This window comes from Dysidea avara, chromosome 1 (genome assembly GCF_963678975.1).
Source record: "Dysidea avara chromosome 1, odDysAvar1.4, whole genome shotgun sequence".
Lineage (NCBI taxonomy): Eukaryota > Metazoa > Porifera > Demospongiae > Dictyoceratida > Dysideidae > Dysidea > Dysidea avara.
The window spans coordinates 20,953,065-20,974,912 of record NC_089272.1 but is presented as its reverse complement, the minus strand read 5'-3'; the positions used below and the strand labels follow the sequence as shown (position 1 = coordinate 20,974,912).

The 21,848-nt window shown below is 36.0% G+C and overlaps 1 protein-coding gene and 2 long non-coding RNA genes across 3 annotated transcripts; 1 reads left to right on the top strand and 2 right to left on the bottom strand.

Moving 5' to 3' along the window:
- Positions 1 to 3,300, top strand: LOC136267028 (myosin-2 heavy chain-like). The gene is made up of 2 exons (XM_066062118.1): positions 1 to 12; positions 58 to 3,300. The coding sequence occupies exons 1-2, from the start codon at positions 1 to 3 to the stop codon at positions 3,097 to 3,099; spliced, it is 3,054 nt and encodes a 1,017-aa protein (XP_065918190.1). The 3' UTR covers positions 3,100 to 3,300.
- A 3,207-nt stretch (positions 3,301 to 6,507) lies between these two features.
- LOC136249263 (uncharacterized) lies at positions 6,508 to 7,084 on the bottom strand. The gene is made up of 3 exons (XR_010698137.1): positions 6,974 to 7,084; positions 6,705 to 6,915; positions 6,508 to 6,648 (listed from the first exon to the last, which is right to left on the bottom strand). It is a non-coding gene; the product is annotated as an uncharacterized lncRNA (long non-coding RNA).
- Positions 7,085 to 19,692: 12,608 nt separating this feature from the next.
- On the bottom strand, positions 19,693 to 20,811 carry LOC136251722 (uncharacterized). The gene is made up of 3 exons (XR_010699169.1): positions 20,696 to 20,811; positions 20,528 to 20,638; positions 19,693 to 19,759 (listed from the first exon to the last, which is right to left on the bottom strand). It is a non-coding gene; the product is annotated as an uncharacterized lncRNA (long non-coding RNA).
- Positions 20,812 to 21,848: the final 1,037 nt, after the last annotated feature.

The following is a 21,848-nucleotide window of genomic DNA, read 5'->3' as shown; positions in this document are numbered from 1 at the left end:
ATGTATGATATTGTTAGTTGCTGTGTTCATATTATATAACTATTTCTATCCTTACAGGAACTCGAAACTCTTACCACTATGAGTGACGGATCTATCAGTAAAGTTGACTACGAAGGGAAAACATACTCCCTCAAAGTGATACCATCACAGAATACCAAAATTGTAGAAGATCAAAAGTCTGGCATGGAAAGGATTCTAAAGTTGGAACGATTGGGTAAAGATTTTTCATCCTTAGGGAAAGTCCTACGGTTAGCACACTATGGTGTTGTGGGTCATGCAGATTTACAAATAGCTGTAAGAAAAACTTTGGATAATGTAGTGAACCTTTGTGATGATACTGTGCATACCATAAATGAATTTGACAGGGCCTGTGACAGTGCACTAGAAAACATGCAATCAGCTTATGAATATCTGGAAGATGATTTGGAAGATGAGGCTGTTGATACACTGCAAGAAGTAATAGCAGTTTCAGAGAAAATGGAAAAGGCTGCAGATGAGTTACATAAAAGATGTAAGGAAGAGTCGATGAATGTGCACGAAGTTGGAGATGCCACAATACAAAAACAAGGATTAGTATCACAACAAATTAAACAAACAAATTCTGACATAGCACAGCAAAAACATGATCAACAATTAAACAAAGAACTTGTTGCTGATGAAGAGAAGGCAGCTAAGGATAAAAAAGATGAAGTACAAGGAGCATATGAAGACAAACAAAGTATCTTTTTACAGAAGGAAGAATGGTTAAAACACGAAGAAGAACAGCTATGTAATTTAAGTGAACAAAAGCAACAAAGTATCAAAGAGCTACAAGCTACATTGGATAAAAAGCTGGCAGAGGTTAAATCAAACTTACATGCTCAAATACAAAAAAACAAAGAAACATATGAAAATACTCTTGCTCATAATGAAAATGAAATGAATGCAATGCTTCAAGATAATATTAGTACTCTAGACAGACAACACAAAGAAATCCAAGAAGAATTGATAGAATCAAAGAAAGGAAACGCCGAACACTATCGAGCAACACTAACAAATACGTCAACAAAGTCTGAAAGTATCTTACAGGGTAAAATATCCACTATGAAATCTAATGAAGAAGAAAAATTGGCTGGTTTAATTGCAGATATTGAAGAGAAATACAAAACAGAGGTTTTTGACATTGAATCCAACTATGAAACAGAAGTAGGTAAACATGAAGATGATTACAACAATGAGTTGAAAAAGAACAAAGATAAGTTTGAAAAAGTAGAGGAGATTCACCAACAACAATATGATTACACAATATCTGAAAGTAGTAAAGCTCATAGCAACCAGGCAGAAAAGGCTGGGAAAACACATGGCAATTTGCTTGTTACAGAAAGTGACGTCGAAGACAGAATTAAGCAACTTGAAGCAAATTACAAGGATGAAGTTTCTAAAATTGAAATAGATTACAAACAAGAGGTACTCACAATAGAAAAGAAGCATAAAGAAAATCAAGAAGAAGTGGAAAAAGCACACTGTACAAAACTTGATGCAATAAAAGTAGAAGATGAAAGGGAGTATAAAGAATTACAAGAATCAAAAAGCAAGGTTATTGATATGCCTGTAGAATCACAGCCCTCACTTTTGGGAAGAGCAAAGAATCTTTTTGCAGGAAATGAGGAAGAAAAAAGAGAACGGCAGAAAAAAATAGACCAGGCAAAAGCAGTGGAACGCTCACACAAACTACAAGAACAGAAGTACAATGAAAACAAGATTTATCGAAATACGCAGAAAGATCAAGCTGATGGAGCTTTAAAAGAGCAAAAAAGATTTCATGAAGCTGAAATGGAGAAAAAGCTAAGTGAGGCAAGTAACAAAAAGTCAAGAAAAATTGATGAAGCACGTAACCAAAGAGATGAACAAATTAAAACTATACGGCAGCAGAAAAGGGATACTGAATCAAGGCTTAAAATATTGTCACAGATTGATGTGGAAAAGAGCACAGCTAATATATCAGCAATGGAGCAGCGAACTAGAGCTGTTCAAAATGCGAAAGATCACCAGACAAGTTCTGACAGTGATGCTAAGCGTCAGAGAGATAACGCAAATAAAGAAGCTGAAAGAAGAATGAAAGAAAATATAAATAAAGCAACCACTACCAAAATTCAAGCTATAGAAAGAGCAAAGCAATTGCATAAATCTAAAGTGGCACAACTTGAAATTAGCATTGAATCAGAAAACAAAATAACACAAATACAGTATGAAACCGAAGCTAGAAATCTGAAAGTCCAAGCTGATGAAAATTCAAAGAATGAGTGCAGCTTTAAAGTTAAGCAAGCTGAAGAACAAAAAGGAAAGGACGATGCCAAGGTACACATTGAAAGAGCTAATAAAGATAAAAAAGCCCTTGAAATGAAACTATTAGTCGATAAAAATGCATATGAAAATGCTAACAAATTAGAAAGTCAGTTAAAAGAAGATTATGATAAATCTATCAATGAATTAAGCAGCAGAGAAGCAGCTGATAAAGCTAGAATCCAAGAAGAAACTCAAAAAAATTTTGCAAATTTAACAACAAAATTTGATGAATTAAAACAGCATGAAGAACGTTTACGCAAGGAACACGAGGAGCATGAGGAAAAACGAAGGCAAGCTAAAATAAAAATTGCTGAAGCTGCAAGAAACATAGCTAGTTTTCAAGAACAAGTAGAAGTAAGTGAAGCATCTAAAGAATGCTTGGATCAAGCTGTTATTGCATTGAATAACATCCGAGAAACTATGAGGCAAACATCAAGCTTTTGGAAAGAAACAGGAGCAATTTGCAAAAGTGTCACAGACCATGGGTTTGGTAATAAGGTCATAAAATTGACTGAAATTAAAGGGGATGCCAAACGAAGAAAGATCTTCACAAGTAATGCATTTAAAGGACAAGCACTGAAATACTATGGAAAATGGGTAGCTCTTAAAAGTATTTGTAATGATGCTGGAAAGCATTTACAGCCTGCAAATGACGAGGTTCACAAATATGCTTGTGAACATCCAAAGGAGGCTGAGGCAAGAAGAATGGTCAAAGAAATTGCCAATACATTAACTGAAGAAGTTAAACTGCTTTCCATAGAGAACTCTCATTAAAATCTCAACCTGTTTTTACTCTCTGTGTGCAACTCTCTATAGAATTACTACATATGTTTATATGTAGATGTTATGTTACACTTTGATATATTATATTACTGTACTGAAAAAATTGATTGACTGCATGACTGCAGAAAACATTGAACTATGTAGAGTGTGTATTCGTTATTGATGTAAGCATTATTATTATACCAAAGTAAATAATCCAACAATCCAAAAAGCAAACTGACAAAAACTGAAATAATGCGTGGTGTGTACAATAGTGATTAAATCATTTTCGTGACATTATATACACACTTTGCATAATTGAATTTTCTTGTGTCTATATATGTATCTTGAATATCATTCCACAAAGAGCCTGTGAAAAGGCTATGTGCATAGGCCTGTATGCTGTTGCTTGCTCTGTACTTGCCCTGGTGTGTCTCTTGTAATAGTATGGTTGTTATTGGAAAAATCTTTGCATTTTAGTAAAATTAATCTTTTCACAGCTAGGCAGTGTTTGCTGGCCTCCTAGCTACACAGATGCTTAGTCCCATGTCTGAAAAAGTACATCCTTTCAGTCCTTTACACTAGTGACTGTACATCAAGCAGCAGAATGACAACAATATCTTCTAAATTATGAAGATTTTTCTGGGGCAAGCCCTAGACCCCCAAGAATAGCAGCATATCTCTTGCATGCTTCAAACTGCATTGGGTAAATTTCATTGACAAAGTTCCCCTTACTCTTTGGCTTGCTCCACCGCCCCTGTTGATGATTGCCATAATTATGTAGCTAGAAGAGTTAGCAGAGGTCTAGAGTTGATGACTATGAACCAGTAACTTGCAATCGCATAATGTAGCTCACTAAACAATTATACTAACTACATCTTTCAATAACATCATACCGTACTGTATAGTAGGATAATGACGGTATGCTCATGTTTGTGTTTTTCTACCAGAAACTATTAAACAGCCTCATCTATATACGTACAAGAAATTTTAAGGGATCATAGACAAAAGTACTGATACAAAGTAACACACCTGCAGATCCTCATACTTGTACTAGTGGAATCCATAAAGTCAGTCATGCAAGCTAGGTATATTCTGAATTAAGGATTCAATGTCCACTGTAGGAGTATAGGCGACCTTGTTTCACTGATCAAACTTAAAAATGACCTTGTACTTGCAATTGTCTGTTTACTTTTTGTAATATTATTATGAATGGTGATGAATCTTTGTATACCACATCAAAAGAAAACCATCTGTGCACGTGAATGTGTACTCCAACTATGATTTCTGTCTGAAAAGTGAAAGTTTTACCGCATTACACAGCATGAAAAATGAGGAACAGTTTGAAAAGCAACTCTGCAATCAATTTATATAGCCACTAGGAAAACCTATTAATTCCTCTACCATGCATTTAATACCTCTCAATAATGGTTTCAAGTTACAGTTCCTAAAAGTTGACCCACCACACTACTTAAGATAAGTACAATTAGCTAACCATAAACAGCTAACTGGGTACAAGTACGTAACTCCAATAGTCCATTTAAAAGGGATCCACACCAATTTATTAGAATACTCACATGTCCTAAGTCAGTACAAATTAAGAGAACAATTGTAGAACAGCATTAAAAAGGGTTGAAGCTAAGATTATCATATAGTACGATAGTGCTGTGTATTAGGTATCATGAAAGTTCGGGTTCTTCTGGCCAAAATATCACCCAAAAACAGCTTCATGTTACCATCCTGGCAATTTGCAAGCCCAAAAGTGCCTTTAGTGCAATCCTAACAATTTCAATGGAATGCTGCAAAAAAAATTAAATTAATTCAATAGAATTTCCTAATTCCTGGCTGCCAAGGTGTTGATTCGTGGTAGCTATCATGATGGCTTCCCTACGTTACCAGCTGTGTTTGACATTGCCCATCTCTTCTTGTCCATTCCCTCCCCACCATTTCTGTGTGTTATCATGGTAGATTGTTCATGGTGGGCGTCTCGACTTTTCTACATGGTGGAATATTGCACAGGATGTCGCCTAGAACTCCCAACAATCAGCAGTGAGAATTTGTTTACATATGGCTGGGTTAATTTAATAAAAAAATAATACTCAATAACAAATCAACAACAATTTAATCAATTAAAATATAAACCTTTGAAATACAAACCTTTTACCTGTATTACTGTATTCTACTACAGTAAACTGTATACATGCTGTCAACATAGCATTTACGTAGGTAGAATGCCTGTAATATTTGTGCTAAGTTATAATGATGACTAGTATTTAAAAAATTGTTAATTTAAAAATAAAGTAGGGATCTTTGCAATAAAAGTAGTGAAACAAGAGGTGAATGATGGTATTACAACGTATATATATAGCTTAGTGGGAAAGTCCCTACTTTGGCATTTAGCACAATAATTGTTATAGCTAATGTGCCAACATAGGGACTTTCCTATAAAGCTATGCTGTAATACCATCATTCATCTCTTGTTTCTCTACTTTTATTGCATAGATCCCTACTTCATTTTATTTACAATTTTTATTGATTAGCTTTTGCTGTAGCATAGCTACCTACAATATAACTAGTGACTGTTCTATTAGAGTATCATACATGACTGTTGTATTAGAGTGACTGTTGTATTAGAGTATATCTCAATTCAGCCAAGAGGTGTGCAGCTAGCTAGACCAACAAGGGGTGAGGTCATCTTGTTTACTGGTAAGTAAACCACTAGATTGTTAAGAGGTGTGGTTCCCATACTCTATCACTATTAGTCCATAGATCTTTAATTGATGGGTATGGTCGTGAACCTATCACAAACGGGATCCAATTGTAAACTTGCAGATATCTAGCTAGTATATCTCTTATAGTGTCAGGACTGAAGCGCTTCTGAAATCCAGCTCTGAAATAATTCTGTGGCGTCTATATATGTCACTGAAAGAGAGTGATGTTACAAAAAATTAACGCCTTGATATGGTTTTGTTGGATGAAGAAGACAAGCAGCCGTTTGAAGATTAAAGAAAAGACAAGGTGCAGAGGGCCTACACTTGTCAGAACCCCAAAAAGCACATCCCACCAGTGAATTTGTGATTGTGGCATAAAATGGTGGCCATGCGCTGCTTTGGTTGGTCTCTAGCCTTGCAACTGTGGTCAGTGAAGCAGGCAGTGAGGCAGTGAGAATAAAATTCGAGTTTGGTGATTTTATGAAATTCTATATCCAGCCACCTGTAAGTGTTTTGTTATATTTAATATATTATATGGACTAGTACTATCCGTAAAAGTGATTTTCATTGTGTAAAATGTCTCTAGGGTGATTTTTAATGGCAGAATTTTGGGTGGCACGCAAACCCACTTAAACAGTACTACCGTACCATTTGATAAATGTACCCACAAACTCCATGAGGTACACTAGCACATTCGCTGTATGGTGACTATAGTACCAGATATGCAGCCATAGAGTAACAATTACAACTTATTCACATTCCTTGGAATATATTTGTAGTGATACAGTAAATCCACACAAAAACAGCCAAGCTGTGAAAAAATGGTGCGGCTATCTTCATATAAGGATTCCTAGGAGGGATTTCATAATGGAATCAATAACACTGCTAAACATTATTTGTTCACACCTGAACAGTTTTAGTTGTCCTTTTCACTCCCTACATTCCAATGATTCTGAGTGGTCAATCTTCTAACTACCTGATCATGATAAGTAGTTATATGGTATGGAACTGTCATATTTGGCTGAACACTTTATGATGACTCTGTTACTTTGAAGTTGATCAGTAGTATTAGTAGAGTAGCCTGTGCACATGCTACAAATGAATTAGATGCTTTGTACTACAGATGAAATATAGCACAGATAGTACATAATAAGTGAAAGCTTGAATCTGCTTACTTCAATTGTTAAGCATAGTGAACAGACAATTCCAGTGTGTCAGCCTTGGGGCGATCGACTGCATCTTATGGGGCCTTGTTGTGGTTCCAATGGTACTGGGAAAACTTCAAGCTGATGTGAGGAAAACTTTGAATGTAAGTGCTGCCTCCACAGAAATTCAAAGCATTTTCCACCAATAGAACTCACTAAAGCTGTCAATGTATGGATATTAACAATACTCTATCAGAGTATATGTAACTGGGGCTGCGAAAATAGGGCACGTGGGCATAAATTACACCCTGTCACACAACAGGATATATCTCAGTAGTAAATTATAATATTTGCATTCTGAAACTTGTATTATAATGCCAATTAACTGTTTAATACTTGCTGAAATTTTTAAAGCCACAGCATAACAGCACAAAATGTTATGGGTGATAACAGTTTGAAAAAGTTGGTAAATTTAATGTGCCCACAAGCCCTATATTTGCAGGCCCGGTCACATATATGACTGCTCTGTTGGAGTATTGTGGTCATTTCTCTAGAACTTTCTTTGATAAATTTTGTGAAAGTGTAAATTGTTATGTTGTTCTAGATGATGTTACACATTGCTGTTGTGCTGCCAAAGTGTTTGGGAATTTCCTAAAATCTTTCTCCCTACGTTCCTGAATGAGGTTTAATTATTACAAGTTTTTTTTTTTTTCATTCAAACATCGAATCATCAATTCTGGCAGTCATTTATGTACTAGTTACAAACACATCAAACTTCTAAAAAATGGAGAGCTTTAGTGTGTTGTAATTAAGTAACAAAACTATACACACAATGGCTTCTCAGTAGTCTACTATAATGTACTGGATGTGGTGACACACAGCATGATTGTAGTGATGCAAAAGTACAGTACATGATTAGTATAGTACTTTTCATGTTCTTAGTCTCATACAGCTACACAAATGTGTAAGTCCCCACTTTAATACATGCACATGCTACCAACACAGAAATCAAATAGCATACCTTCATTACTCATAAACATTGTAAGATAGACCATAGTCTATGCACCTGATATTATTAATAAGTTAAATCTAATCCAAAACAGCCAAGCTGTAAAAAAAGTGTGCGGCCCTCAAAAAGGCTATGGTGAAAAAAGATGTGAAATCCAAGGTGGCGGCCAAGAAATGGTTGTGATGGTAGGTTAATGGTAAAAATTTTAATAACGTCAATTCAGGTGAATTATTGTGCCGCTTGGTCTTGGCACAAAATTCACCTGAATTGTCATTATTAAAATTTTTACCATTAACCTACCATCACAGCCTTTTCTTGGCTGCCACCTTGGATTTCACATCTTTTTTCACCATAGCCTTTTTTAGGGCCGCACACTTTTTTTACAGCTTGGCTATTTTGGATTAGATTTCATTTCTTTTTGTATTTGTATACCCCAGAGCCGGCCTATGGCCAGCTTTGGGACTTTTTTAACCTATCCTTTTTTCTTTACCACAGGAAGAAGAAAAGATGAAGTAGATGTACTTTAAATATTTTATCAGTAAATGTACAAATTATATATATAATACATATATTTATTACAGACATCTCCATGGTGGTTTCTTTGTAACTGAACACTCTACAAGGTGACTTCTTCTAGATGCTCTCTCTACAGGGTGAATTGTTTGTAGCTGAACTATTTACAAGGTAACTTCTTCTAGCTGATCTCTCTACAGGGTGATTTGTTTGTAGCTGAATTTTTTACAGGTGATTTGTTTGCAGCTGAGCTCTTTACAGAATGGTTTCTTTGTAGCTGAACTCTCTACAAGGTAACTTCTTCTAACTGATCTTTCTACAGGACAATTTGTTTGTGGCTGAATTTTCTACAGGGTGATTTCTTTGCAGCTGAATTCTCTACAATTAATTTCTTCTAGCTGATCTCTCTACAGGGAGATTTGTTTGTAGCTGAACTATCTACAAGGTAACTTCTTCTAGCTGATCTCTCTACAGGGTGATTTGTTCGTAGCTGAATTCTGTATAGGTGATTTGTTTGCAGCTGAGCTCTTTGCAAAATGGTTTCTTTGTAGCTGAACTCTCTAAAAGGTAACTTCTTCTAACTGATCTTTCTACAGGGTGATTTGTTTGTAGCTGAACTATCTACAAGGTAATTTCATCTAGCTGATCTCTCTACAGGGTGATTTGTTTGTAGCTGAATTCTGTACAGGTGATTTGTTTGCAGCTGAGCTCTTTACACAATGGTTTCTTTGTAGCTGAACTCTCTACAAGGTAACGTTTCTAGCTGATGTCTCTACAAGGTCACTAGTTTGTAGCTGAACTCTCTACATGGTGGTTTCTTTGTAACTGAACTTTCTACAAGGTGACTTCTTCTAGCTGATTTTTCTACAGGGTGATTTGTTTGTAGCTGAACTCTCTACAAGGAAACTTTTTCTAGCTGATCTCTCTACAGGGAGATTTGTTTGTAGCTGAACTCTCTACAGGTGATTTGTTTGAAGCTGAACTCTCTAAAATGATGGTTTCTTTGTAGCTGAACTCTCTACAAGGTAACTTCTTCTAGCTGATGTCTCTACAGGGTCACTAGTTTGTAGCTGAATTCTCTACATGGTGGTTTCTTTGTAACTGAACTCTCTACAAGGTAACTTCTTCTAGCTGATCTTTCTACAGGGTGATTTGTTTGTAGCTGAATTCTGTACAGGTGATTTGTTTGCAGCTGAGCTCTGTTGTAGCTGAACTCTCTACAAGGTAGCTGATGTCTCTACAAGGTCACTAGTTTGTATCTGAGCTCTCTACATGGTGGTTTCTTTGTAACTGAACTCTCTACAAGGTGACTTCTTCTAGCTGATCTTTCTACAGGGTGATTTGTTTGAAGCTGAACTCTCTACAGGTGATTTGTTTGCAGCTGAACTCTCTACATGATGGTTTCTTTGTAGCTGAACTCTCTACAAGGTAACTTCTTCTAGCTGATCTCTCTACAGGGAGATTTGTTTGTAGCTGAACTCTCTACATGATGGTTTCTTTGTAGTTGAACTCTCTGCAAGGTAACTTCTTCTATTGATCTCTCTACAGGGCAATTTGTTTGTAGCTGAACTCTCTACATGGTGGTTTCTTTGTAGCTGAACTCTACAAGGTGATTTCTTCTAGCTGAACTATCTCTTTCCATAGTTGCATGAACTCCTCACAAGGTAACTTCTTCTAGCTGATCTCCCTACAGGGTGAATTGTTTGTAGCTGAACTCTCTACAGGGTGACTTGTTTGTAGCTGATCTCTATACAGGTTACTTGTTTCTAGCTGATCTCTTGAATTCTCTTCAGGGTGACTGCTCTATTAGGACGACTGCTCTATTAGAGTATCTCGATCTAGCACTTGCTGCACCAAGTTGGATTTCGTGTTATAACTCCGTGGCTTTAAGTCTGATTCTTCTACACCATTGATGAGCCTTTCTAAGATGATTACTCCATCTGTACAACGATTTTCAAAGCATTAGCCCAAGCGGTTTATCTGGTAGGCGTGGCAAACAGTCGTTTTTTATTAGCTAATTTTGATTGCATAATTGTTACACACTGTTGGTTTTTTCGTTGTATCTTCCTGGTTTTAAGCTCGATTTCTTTCAAACCACAAAAGGTTTGAGGTTCAATAGTTAACCTATTCACCCACCGATTTTCAGCTTCTTCCCATACGCGGTTTACCCTGTAGGCGTGACAACATATTGGTGTTATTTTTCATGAATAATCGCTCATAACTCTTTGCCTGTTTATCGTATTCCAGCCAAAGGTGGTACCGAGATGCGCCTTTATACCCCCCTTTTGTGTGCCAAATGTCAAGGTAATCGGATGTAGTGTTCGCGTTTTATAGCAGTGTTTGTAAGTGTGCGAAAAGAGGAAGAAAATAAGAAAAAAAAACGAAGAAACTAAGCCAATTTGTGAAATCGCATATCTCGGGAACGCTTAAAGTGATTTCGCTCAAATTTGGAATGTGGAGTGCTGAAGTTGGAGGGCGTGTCCACAGCAAAAATCGTCTTGTTTCATCAAGGCAGCACAGAGCTACGGAGGTGCGAAAATTGCACTTTCTTTCTTCCTGTCAATATACTCACGGGTATTGCGCGCTGGCTTCTTGGGCCACACGACACACTACCGTGTGTCTTGATTACAATTCTAGGAAATGGTATCATGATGTGTTTACCTTAGAGATTCATTGGATGATAACAACGTTAGAAAGTTTTCTTGCCTATCATCTAGACCAGATATTAAACAGTAAAATTCCAATGATTCAAGTGGTTCATCTTCTCATCATAGTGTGGTTACTTAGATACCTAACAATTGGACAAGTGGCATCTTGTAATTACACACAAGGCTAAGACCAACTAATACCACGTTTGGCAGCTACACTATCAGATCCCTGATTCTATGCCTTGACATTCTCACAAAACACAATATTGACTCAATCAGGATAGCTAGTGTGACAAACTTAAACAGTGACTTATGGTCTTGATTAGCTGGTGTTGTTGCATAATGTTGTTCAAAGTAGTGTATTATTTATATAAATAAGACATTTTTCCAACCATTACTGGCTAAATGCAAAGTCAACAATGCACTTATCAAGTACACAGAAAAATTTGGAATTTTCAACTAGAGTAGGGACCATATCACATCGATAAAATGTACAGTAGGGATATAACACTTCTTATTGTTTTACTGTGATTTAATATTGTCCACTACTCCAGCTTGTTTCAGTACTTTTTATCGATGTGCTATGGTCTCTACTCTAGTTAAAAATTCCAAATTTTTCTGTGTACTTGTTTGTTAACTTTTTTTGTAAATAATTATCATGACTGGTGAACCCATGCATATTGCAACTGAAATGGCACCACGCTCCCCAATTATCATTTGAAAAGTGAAGTATCCATTATGCTTCGTTGTCAGCTATGTTCAACCTGTTACACAGCATGTCAGATCTAGAACTGTTCGAAAAGCACTTCTGACTGCAATCCATGCATACTGAAAGAAATGGTGCCGCGAGCCCCAGTTATTTCAATTATTGTCTGAAAAGTGAAGTATCCACCATTATACTTTGTTGTCGGCTATGTTCAACCCATTACACAGCAGTATGAATTGAGAACTGTTCAAAAAGCACCTCTGCAATCAAAGCAGCCACTATGAAAAATATGGATGATTTCCGTTACAAAGGTAAGCCATCATGTGCTATTGCCAAATAGACAGTTTTTTTTGTCAGCAAAGATTAATGGGACACAAACTGGTAAGTCCATGAAGAATGCATTGTATGTACTGCGGTTTGCCAAAAGGAACCTCTCGGGCTGAAGTGACATAGAACAGTGAAAAAAATCAAACCCTTAGCCTTAGCCATTATTGAATTTCACTTGTCTGAAGGAATCAGGCAGTCAGTCAGTAGAAAATTCTGTTAAATAAATTATTTTTTAAAATTCCATAGCAACTTGTTAAAAGTGTTTCGGATTGATCTGAAAGCTTGTTTGGACTTAGTTTTCCAATACTGCCCCATTGTCATCTGGGAAAATTGAGGCTGGCTTTTGAGTTATGTTATTTCATGGGCCACGCCTGCTCCTTTGTGGTATTCATAGCTTCATAGTACTTGAACAGTATAATTAACCATTTCTGCTGTGGAAGCTTCCTCAGGGTAGGGCATCTCCCATTGAGCCAAATCTTCCCAGCTATCATTACACACCTCCAAAGTTCATCGTACAGTATTCAGTTTTCATGTTGCTAAGCAGTCTTCAACAATTCCTGTAATAAACAGAAAAGTTTAAAGGTATTATTATCTAGGCCAACCATAGGCTGGCTTTGGAACTTGCAATTACGAAAAGAAGTGATATCCACACAAAAACAGCCAAGCTGTGAAAAAAAGGTGCGGCCTTAAAAAGCCTGTGTGAAAAAAAGTTTTACAATCAAAGGTGGCAGCCAACAAATGTCTTCATGATGTTAATGCGAATAAATTTTAATAATGGCTGTGCATTGTTAAAATTTATTAGAATTAACATTATTGCAGTCATTTGTTGGCCGCCACCTTTGACTCACACTACTAGGTAGAGTGACAATTCCAGCTTAGTTCACATTTCTTGGAACTTGTTTGTAATAATGTAGCTATTAAATCAGATCAAATATCTTCATATAAGGATTCCTAGGAGGGATTTTATAACGGAATCAATAACACTATCGAAGAAATATTTGTTCACACCTTAGTTTTCCTTTTCACTCCCTACATTCCAATGATTCCAAGTGGTCAATCTTCTAGCTCCTGGCTGCTGATAAGTAAATAAGTTTATAAAGTTGGTTATATTTATTATGTGGTAAGAGAGATTAGACAAATTGACTACATTTACTACCAGTCTGGTAGAGGTCTAAGAAGTGCCACATCAATTTGAACAATGATTACACTAGACGTACCACTAATGTCTGTAATGACTATGCATCTTTTTATATATAATACTTTAATAATTTAATGGATTAGATAGGGACTAAAACAACATACTTCACCATCATTAGATAGTCAAAATCCATGTAGCCACAACTAATTAATAGTTATAAGAAATACCACATTATGGTATACTTGGAACTGTCATATTTGGCTAATAGCACTTTATGATGATATTGTTGCTTTGAAGTTGATCAGTGTATAAACAGTATTAGAGTAGTGTATGTACATGCTACAAATGAAGTAGATGCTTTGTACTATAAATGAAATATAGCACAGAAAGCATATTACAAGTGAAAACTTGAATCTACTTACAGTCAACTGTTTGGCATGGTGAAGAAAATTACAGACAATTTCAGCTTTGCATGATAGCTGGACACATAGCACTAAAAGCCATTTGTGTGACAGCGCACTTTTCGTATTTAGCAAAAGGAATGAGAAGCTATGTAAGACAAAGGTATGTCCTTAATGTATCCATTGTACTCTCTGAAGTATATCAACACGCATGTGTTGGGTAAACATAACATCTAATTGTAAAAAAATCAAGCCCATAGCATTTGCCATTTTTTTGTGTTATGCTTGTCTGAAGGAAGGTGTATGTCAGCAAGTTGGTGGGTGAGTCAGTGAGTGAATCATTCAGTCAACTGGTTGGTCAGTCAGTTGGTCAGTCAGTTGGTCAGTCAGTCTGTCAGCTGGTCAGTCAGTTGGTCAATCAGTCTGTCATCTGGTCAGTCAGTCAGTCAGTCAGTCATCACAAGTCATTGTAAGCATTTTAGGTCGATTGGTCTTAAGGCATGACTGAGCTTGACTTCACTTAATAATGCTGAGTAATAGTGAAGGAATAGTGATTTTGTTGGTGTTCTTGGCAGAAACATTCAAACATTTACATTCTACTCTATAGTACATACCATACTGTACTACTTTAACACATCCACATGCTACCAACATAGAAATCAAATAGCATACCTTCATTACTCATAAACATTATAAGATAGACCATAGTCCATCTGAGATACTGTGCACCTGATTTTAAGTTAAATCACAGCTCTAGGAATTGGTCTAATGAAGTGTTAACCTTAGTGGGTGATAACAACATTAGTAAGTCATCTTACTATCATCTGTTAAACAGTAAATTCCAATGATTCAAGTTATGGTTCATCTTCTCGGTTACTTTGATACCTAACAGTTGGACAAGTGGCATCGACAAAAAACTACTTGTAGTTACACACAAACCAAAGAACACCTAACACCACATTGGAAGTCACACTATCAGATTACTGATTTTAAACCTTGACATTTCTCAAAAAAAAACACACACAACATTGATTCAATCAGGATTCTAGTGTGACAAACTCAAACAGTGACTTATGGTCTTGAGTAGCCGGCATTATTGTTACATAACGCATAACCTTGTTTCAAAGTAATGTATTGTATTATACAAATATGAAATTTTCCATCCATTACTGGCTAAACACAAAATCAATAATCTACGTAATATCATACAGACAGATTATGTGGCTTAACCCATTCACGGCCAAATTCTTACTAGCTGAATTGCTGAATTGCAACCTTCCAATACACAGAACTGTGACATTAGACAATGTGATCAATGATTTATTCAACAGTCAACAAGTGTACAAGATGTTCCAATTAAAGTTGCAATCATGCGACTCAATTATAAACAATACGTATACAACACTATTTGTGACCGAATTTGACAAAACAAGGCTTCCACACACATCCACTTTTATGACTGTGAAGTACCATAACTCAATGTAGCAGTATGCCATTAGTCTCAAATTTTGACCTGGTATTGTACTATGCTATGGAAGGACTTTGTGAAGATCTTAGGCCAACAGCTTGCTGGGTAGTCAAGTTACAGCTGATTACAGTCAGAAAATTGGATGTGTGTGGAAGCCTTGTTTTGTCAAATTCGGTCACATTTAATGATTACAATATGATCAACTAAATTATAACATATAGTTTCATTCTACCACAAGAACTATTTGGTAGCCACATATCTAAATGTACCACTGTGTGTGGGCAGTTCAAAGGCACTGCCAGTGCCGTAATTTGTAGATGGCATTGTTGCAGACCATAGTAAGTGCATTATAAGTTTTAGCGCACTGACCGCAGTGCAATAGTTATACAGATTTTGCAACTTTGAACTGCCCACACAGAGTGGTACAATTAGGCATGTGGCTGCTAAGTAGTTCTGTGTATTGGATGGATGATATGATGCAATTTGGCAATTCGGCTAGTGAGAATTTGGCCGTGAATGGGTTTTAAGCAACATAATCTGTCTATATGATGGTATTACATACATTCACTTTACACATTGAGCCAGTAATGGATGGAAAATTTCGTATTTGTATAATACAATACATTACTTTGAAACAAGGTTATGCAGCAATAACGCCAGCTACTCAAGACCGTAAGTCACTGTTTGAGTTTATCACACTAGCTACTCTGATTGAATCAATGTTGTGTTGTTGTTGTTGTTGTTTTTTTTGAGAAATATCAAGGCTTAAAATCGATAATCTGTTTTGTGCAACATTGCACAAGTGCCAGCAACTGAGACCGCTATGACACCCCACCTAATAGGTGGAAAGACACCATGTAGATCACTCGAATTCTTTTATAGCCTGACATGTAAAAGTTGATTGTGGGCCACTGATAATGTCACCAATATGATTAAAAATCGATCAAGCGATCAATCGGGCGATCAACATAGTGGCCACAACTCTAGTCTACATATAATTAGTTAGGTGCCATCTGAGCCCAGGTTAAACTGTAGTCCACTTCAACAATGACTCAATAAAACTAAATAATACTCACCATAATGTTTGATTATGGCAACCAGTTTTTGTCATGCGACCAGTATCAAGTTTAGCCAGTAAGAATTACACTAGTATTGTTTAGTAGTTAGCTTTTGTTTATCATTAGCTTCTTTTTTCGCTCGAGAGAATCACAGGCAATTGAGTGATCACATATGCTGAGCACTACATGATGAGAGTCAAGCAATGAATGCAATAGCACTTTATGATGATATTGTTGCTTTGAAGTTGGTCAGTGTACAAACAGTAGTGGAGTAGTCTATGTACATGCTACAAATGAAGTAGATGCTTTGCACTACAGATTAATATAGTACAGATAGCACATTATAAGTGAAAACTTGAATCTACTTACAGTCAACTGTCTAGGCTTGCTTTACTCCCCATTTGCATGATAGCTAGACACATAACACAAAAGGCCATTCGTGTGACAATGAAGGACAAACTAAAGAACAGGAATCACTATTGTAGACGTGCAATGCCTCTTTGTACAAAGACACCAAAAAAGCTGAATGGAGTATAGAAATCCTGAAACTGTTATTGGTTTTGATGCAGCTGTTGTATAATAATGTGATATATAATTGCTTGCAATATTATGCAAAATCCAGTCGTGAGTGGGCCTTATCTATAACATCTTATGTTGTCATCAGTAACACCTGCATTTAAAGTTACCAAGTATATGGTAACAATTGTTCCATCTAATAAAGTATTCAAAACTTTATGTACAGGTAAAGGAAAATTGATAGCAGTAGGCAAATGTACTCCCTATGCAATGATTCATAATCTGTGATCAAATTAATGTATCATATAGAGTAAACTCATAATGATCAACAAAGTATGCTCAGTCATTAACACCAGATTGCATTAGTGCTTTAATGCATTCGCTAACAGAATGGAGAAGTAAATCGAGGTAACAACTGGTGTGTGAACTTTAGAAGTCACTTAATTCTTCGTGATTTGATTGACATTAGCCTGTAGTGGTGCTGGGGGTACTGTATGTATGAAATAACAGTGGCATGGTCAGGAATTTTCAGGGTCCAACAGCAGTGCTGCGTCACTGACACAGGGTAAGAGGGCCCAGCTACTGAAAACTTGAACATTATAATGGACCAAAATTCAACAGATTGCAGTATTTCATCCTCATCCAGGATTCATTTATGCACTAGTTACAAACACATCAAATTTCTAATAATATAGGGTCACAAATGGAGTTTTAGTGTATGTAATTACTAACAACAATATACACACAATTGCTTCTCTTCTCTTGTCAGTAGGTCACTACAATGTACTGGATGTGTTGACACAAAGCATGACTGTAGGGATGCAAAAGTACAATGCAGAATTAGTAGAATAGTTGTACTTTCATGCTTTAAGTCTCATAAAGCCACACAAATGTAAAGTACTACATGCACATTCTACCCAATGGCGGATCCAGGATGGGGCATTTGGGGAATTTGGGGCATTTATCCCCCCCACCTTGTGGAGGAACCATACTTCTGATTAAAATACTAAACTTTATGTCAGGCCAAGATCAGCTTATAAAATTCACAAAAGTATGTACATTTTACTAGCATTTGTTACTGAAACCAAAGTGAACCAAAGTCAAACTAATTGTGAAATGGTAACCCAGCACCTTCATGCGTACTAAGTGCCTCTAAAAACAATTACTGTGTTGCTGTTGTTTAAGACTTCACAACCATCTGCAAAGGCCAGTCTCCATCAATGTATAACACTTTCTTTGTTATCAATTTTTAACTAGAAGAACAGTTTAACTTGCATACTCTTTGCACTGTTGCATAACAAATGCACACTAGTCTGAGAAGGATCCAGAAACGGGACCTCTATGGGCAAATCCACTTCAGTACTAGCACATCTTGTTATGAAATGCATTTTATGAGTTATGGCAAGGCTTAAATTTATTCTATCAGTGAATTATGGTGCCATGTCACCATATGGCGCAGTGGCTGTTAATAGGGTAATGCTATGCAGAGACCTTTCAGAAACTTTTTACTACAGTATATTGACCACTTCAAATGTAAATACTTTGTCGGGAATAGGTTAAAATTACAAAGATTAGTGAAGGTAGTTCTCTTTACATACATAGAACTTATAGGCTGCTGGAATCCATGTAGGATCATTAACTACCAATCACATAATCAATGAGATTATCTAGTTCCAAGAAATATGACTACACACCTAGGACCATCCATATAAGGCTAAATGCTTAATATCTGGCACTTTTGAGGTTGAAGTTGATGATAAAGCACATAATTATAGTATGTAAAATATCTGTTGTCTATCCAGTACCTTATATAGCATTTTATTGTACTGACACAATTAACAACAGTTATTGTAGAAAAACGATATAGTACATAATAATATGTTGCACAGTAGTGTTTTCCTAGTACAGGTATAATGTTCTAGTACAGTTCTAGTTCTAGTTCAGTTGCCAGAAATATTTTAAGTTAGTATTAGTTCTAGTATTCATGGTTTAAAACAATTTTAGTTAGTATTAGTTCTAGTATACCTTGTTAGAAACAATAATAGTTTGTATTAGTTCTAGTATCCATGGCTGAAACAATGTTAGTTAGTATTATAGTACCTGCAATTTAGTAAGTATTAGTTATAGTACAGTACTGATGCTAAGAATTTAAATACTTTGTCATACTTATTCATTGCTTTTACAAAAAAATTCATCACTATAGGTACATTAGAATTATCATCCTATACCACTTTGAGAAGTAGAACCTGATTTGAAAGATTTAAACAACATCCTACCTAAACAATATACTTCATGTTTCTCCATAAGAATTAAGATCTCTCTAAGTTACTGTCTTTCATGTGTTTTGTTTCCCCATTGTCACCTCTGGAAGAAAATATTCGAGTGGTGGTTGCTGAAATGTCACAAGTCACTTGAGATAGTAATGGAAAGTTTCCTTTGTTCTTACAAAGGTTATATTATAATTATGTTAATATGCACTTCAAAGTCAGGCTTTAATGTGCCAGACAGTCAGTTCACCAATCAGGTTCCTGCTAAATCTCAAACAACAGTTGCAGTAGTAGTAGTTGTAGTAGTAAAAGCTTTAGTTTAGTTTTAGTACTGGTACTATAAAGCTATTAATTTTAGTTTAGTACTTGTTCAAAAACTTAAAAACAACACTTTTCTAGTATAGTTCCAGTTTTTTAAATAGATTGTAATGGAATTATAGTTTAGTTCCTAGAACTAAACAGAAAAGGCTGTACTAAAACTAATTTTAGTTCTAGTTCTAGTATACTAGAAAAACACTATTGCACAGAATACTGTTTGTCAAATTCTTTGTCCCACGCAATCATTGCTATATTTGAAAGTAATGATTATCATTTAATATTATCTCAAAACATACACATACACAATTACACAATAACACAAATGAATACACACAAAACAAATCAATAACAATAGTCTATAAACATTTGAAATCACCTACCTTTAATATAGTACTCCATGCACTGCATAGTACAGGTACTGTTAACATTAGCTCTTAAGTAGAATACCTGTGTTAACATAATAATTTATAAAAGTTAATATATACCCACAAAGTCTGTGAGATACAGGTAGTTGGAAAAGGTGGATATGATCGGACTTGGACACGGATGTGAACACGGACACAGAAATTTTTAATAAGCACTTTTACATTAACATATAATAGTTATTTTTCATACCTAACATTGTTTTTTTGCTTCCAGACCCAGGCGTCCATCTTGTTACAGCGCTTATCCATTTATAAGCACACGTGCAAAGGACTAGACCAGCACTCCACAGAATGCCAATGACCATATAGTGTTGTACACATGCTTTAAAGTCTAATACAGACTCTTATAATTGTAGATTAGCTTGTATGCCCCACGCAACTAGGCAAATCCACAATCTTATGCCTATTAGTACAAGGCGCAGGAGCTTATACCAAGCATTGATAGTTTCAAGGACCTGGCCTAAGAGATTAGGTTGGGACATGCCAGCTTAATCTCTATGACACTGAATTAGATTTCTAGTGCATGTGTACAACACTATATAGTCTTTAGAGTGCTAGACTATCCTTCACATATGCACTTATAAATGGACAAGTGCTATGACAAGATCGACACCTGGGTCTGGAAGCGAACGCTGCTGTAAAAACAATGTTAGGTATGAAAAATAACTGTTTAGTTAATGTAAAAATGTATTTTAAAAATATCTGTGTCCACGTCTGCGTCCATGGCCGACCGTATCTGCCTTTTCCAACTACCTGTGAGATACATACACTAATACACATGTTGACTTACACTACTAGGTATGAAGCCAGAGTGACAATTCCAGTTTAGTTCACATTCCTTGAAACTTGTTTGTAGTAATGTAGCTATTAAATCAGATCAAATATCTTCATATAAGGATTCCTAGGAGAAATATTATAATGGAATCAATAACACTACTAAAGAATTATTTGTTCACACCTGAACACTTTCAGTTTTACTTTTCACTTGCTACATTCCAATGATTCTCAGTGGTCAATCTTCTAGCTCCTGGCCGTTGATAAGTAAACAAGTTCATAAAGTTGGTTATATCTATTATGTGGTAAGAGAGATTAGACAAATTGACTACATTTACTACCAGTCTGGTAGAGGTCTACTGTAAGAGGTGGCACATCAATTTTGAATAACAATTACACTAGAGTACCACTACTGTCTGTAATAACCATGCATCTTTTTTATATAAAACTTTAATAATTTACTAGATTAAATAGGAGTGACATAACTAAAATGAAAATAGCAGATGTTGTGTTTTGGCTTCAGAGGTCTATATTAGAAGTACGCAAATCTAATGGGAGCTACTACAGTCTGGACAGTTTGTGCCAAGCATGTTGTGCAGTAGAGAGAGCTTTGCAGGAAGCTGGCCAAGATCTAGATATATTTGAACAATTTGAGTTTGCAGAGGTTCAAGCAGTTCTCGATGCTGAACTTAAATGACGTAATGCTACAGGGAATTATGTAGAAAAGAAGAAAGCTAATGTTATAACTATTGAAATGGAAGAGATTCTGTGTGAAAATGGCTTGCTTGGAGACCATACACCTGAAGTTTTATTTAACACATTAGTTTACATGATAGGTTTTGTTTTGCAGTAAGGTCTGGAGTACAGAAGGTTACATCATAACCCATCACAAATCAAGCTTGTAAAACGAACTGGATGCTCTCCATATCTGCATTATAAAGAAGATATTTCCATGACTAACCAAGCTGGCTTGCGTAGTCGTAAGTGTGTTCCAAAGGAAGTGATACATCACGTGAACAAAGAAAATCCTAAAAGATGCTTGTTACGACTTTACCAGCTGTACAACTCACATTGTCCCACAGATTGACTCGACGGTGCCTTTTACCTTACTTCTTTACAAAATCCTGTAGTAGAGTGCTGGTTTAAGAAAGCCTCATTATGGTTCCTAAGCTTATGAAAACAGCAGGAATCCTTGGATATTTTACTAATCATTCTCTGCATGCTACTACTACTACTACACAGTTATATGAAGTACAGGTAGACAAAACCACTATAATGGAGAGGACTGGCCATTGATCAACAGGAAGTGTCCAGGTATACAATACAAGCTAAAGGAG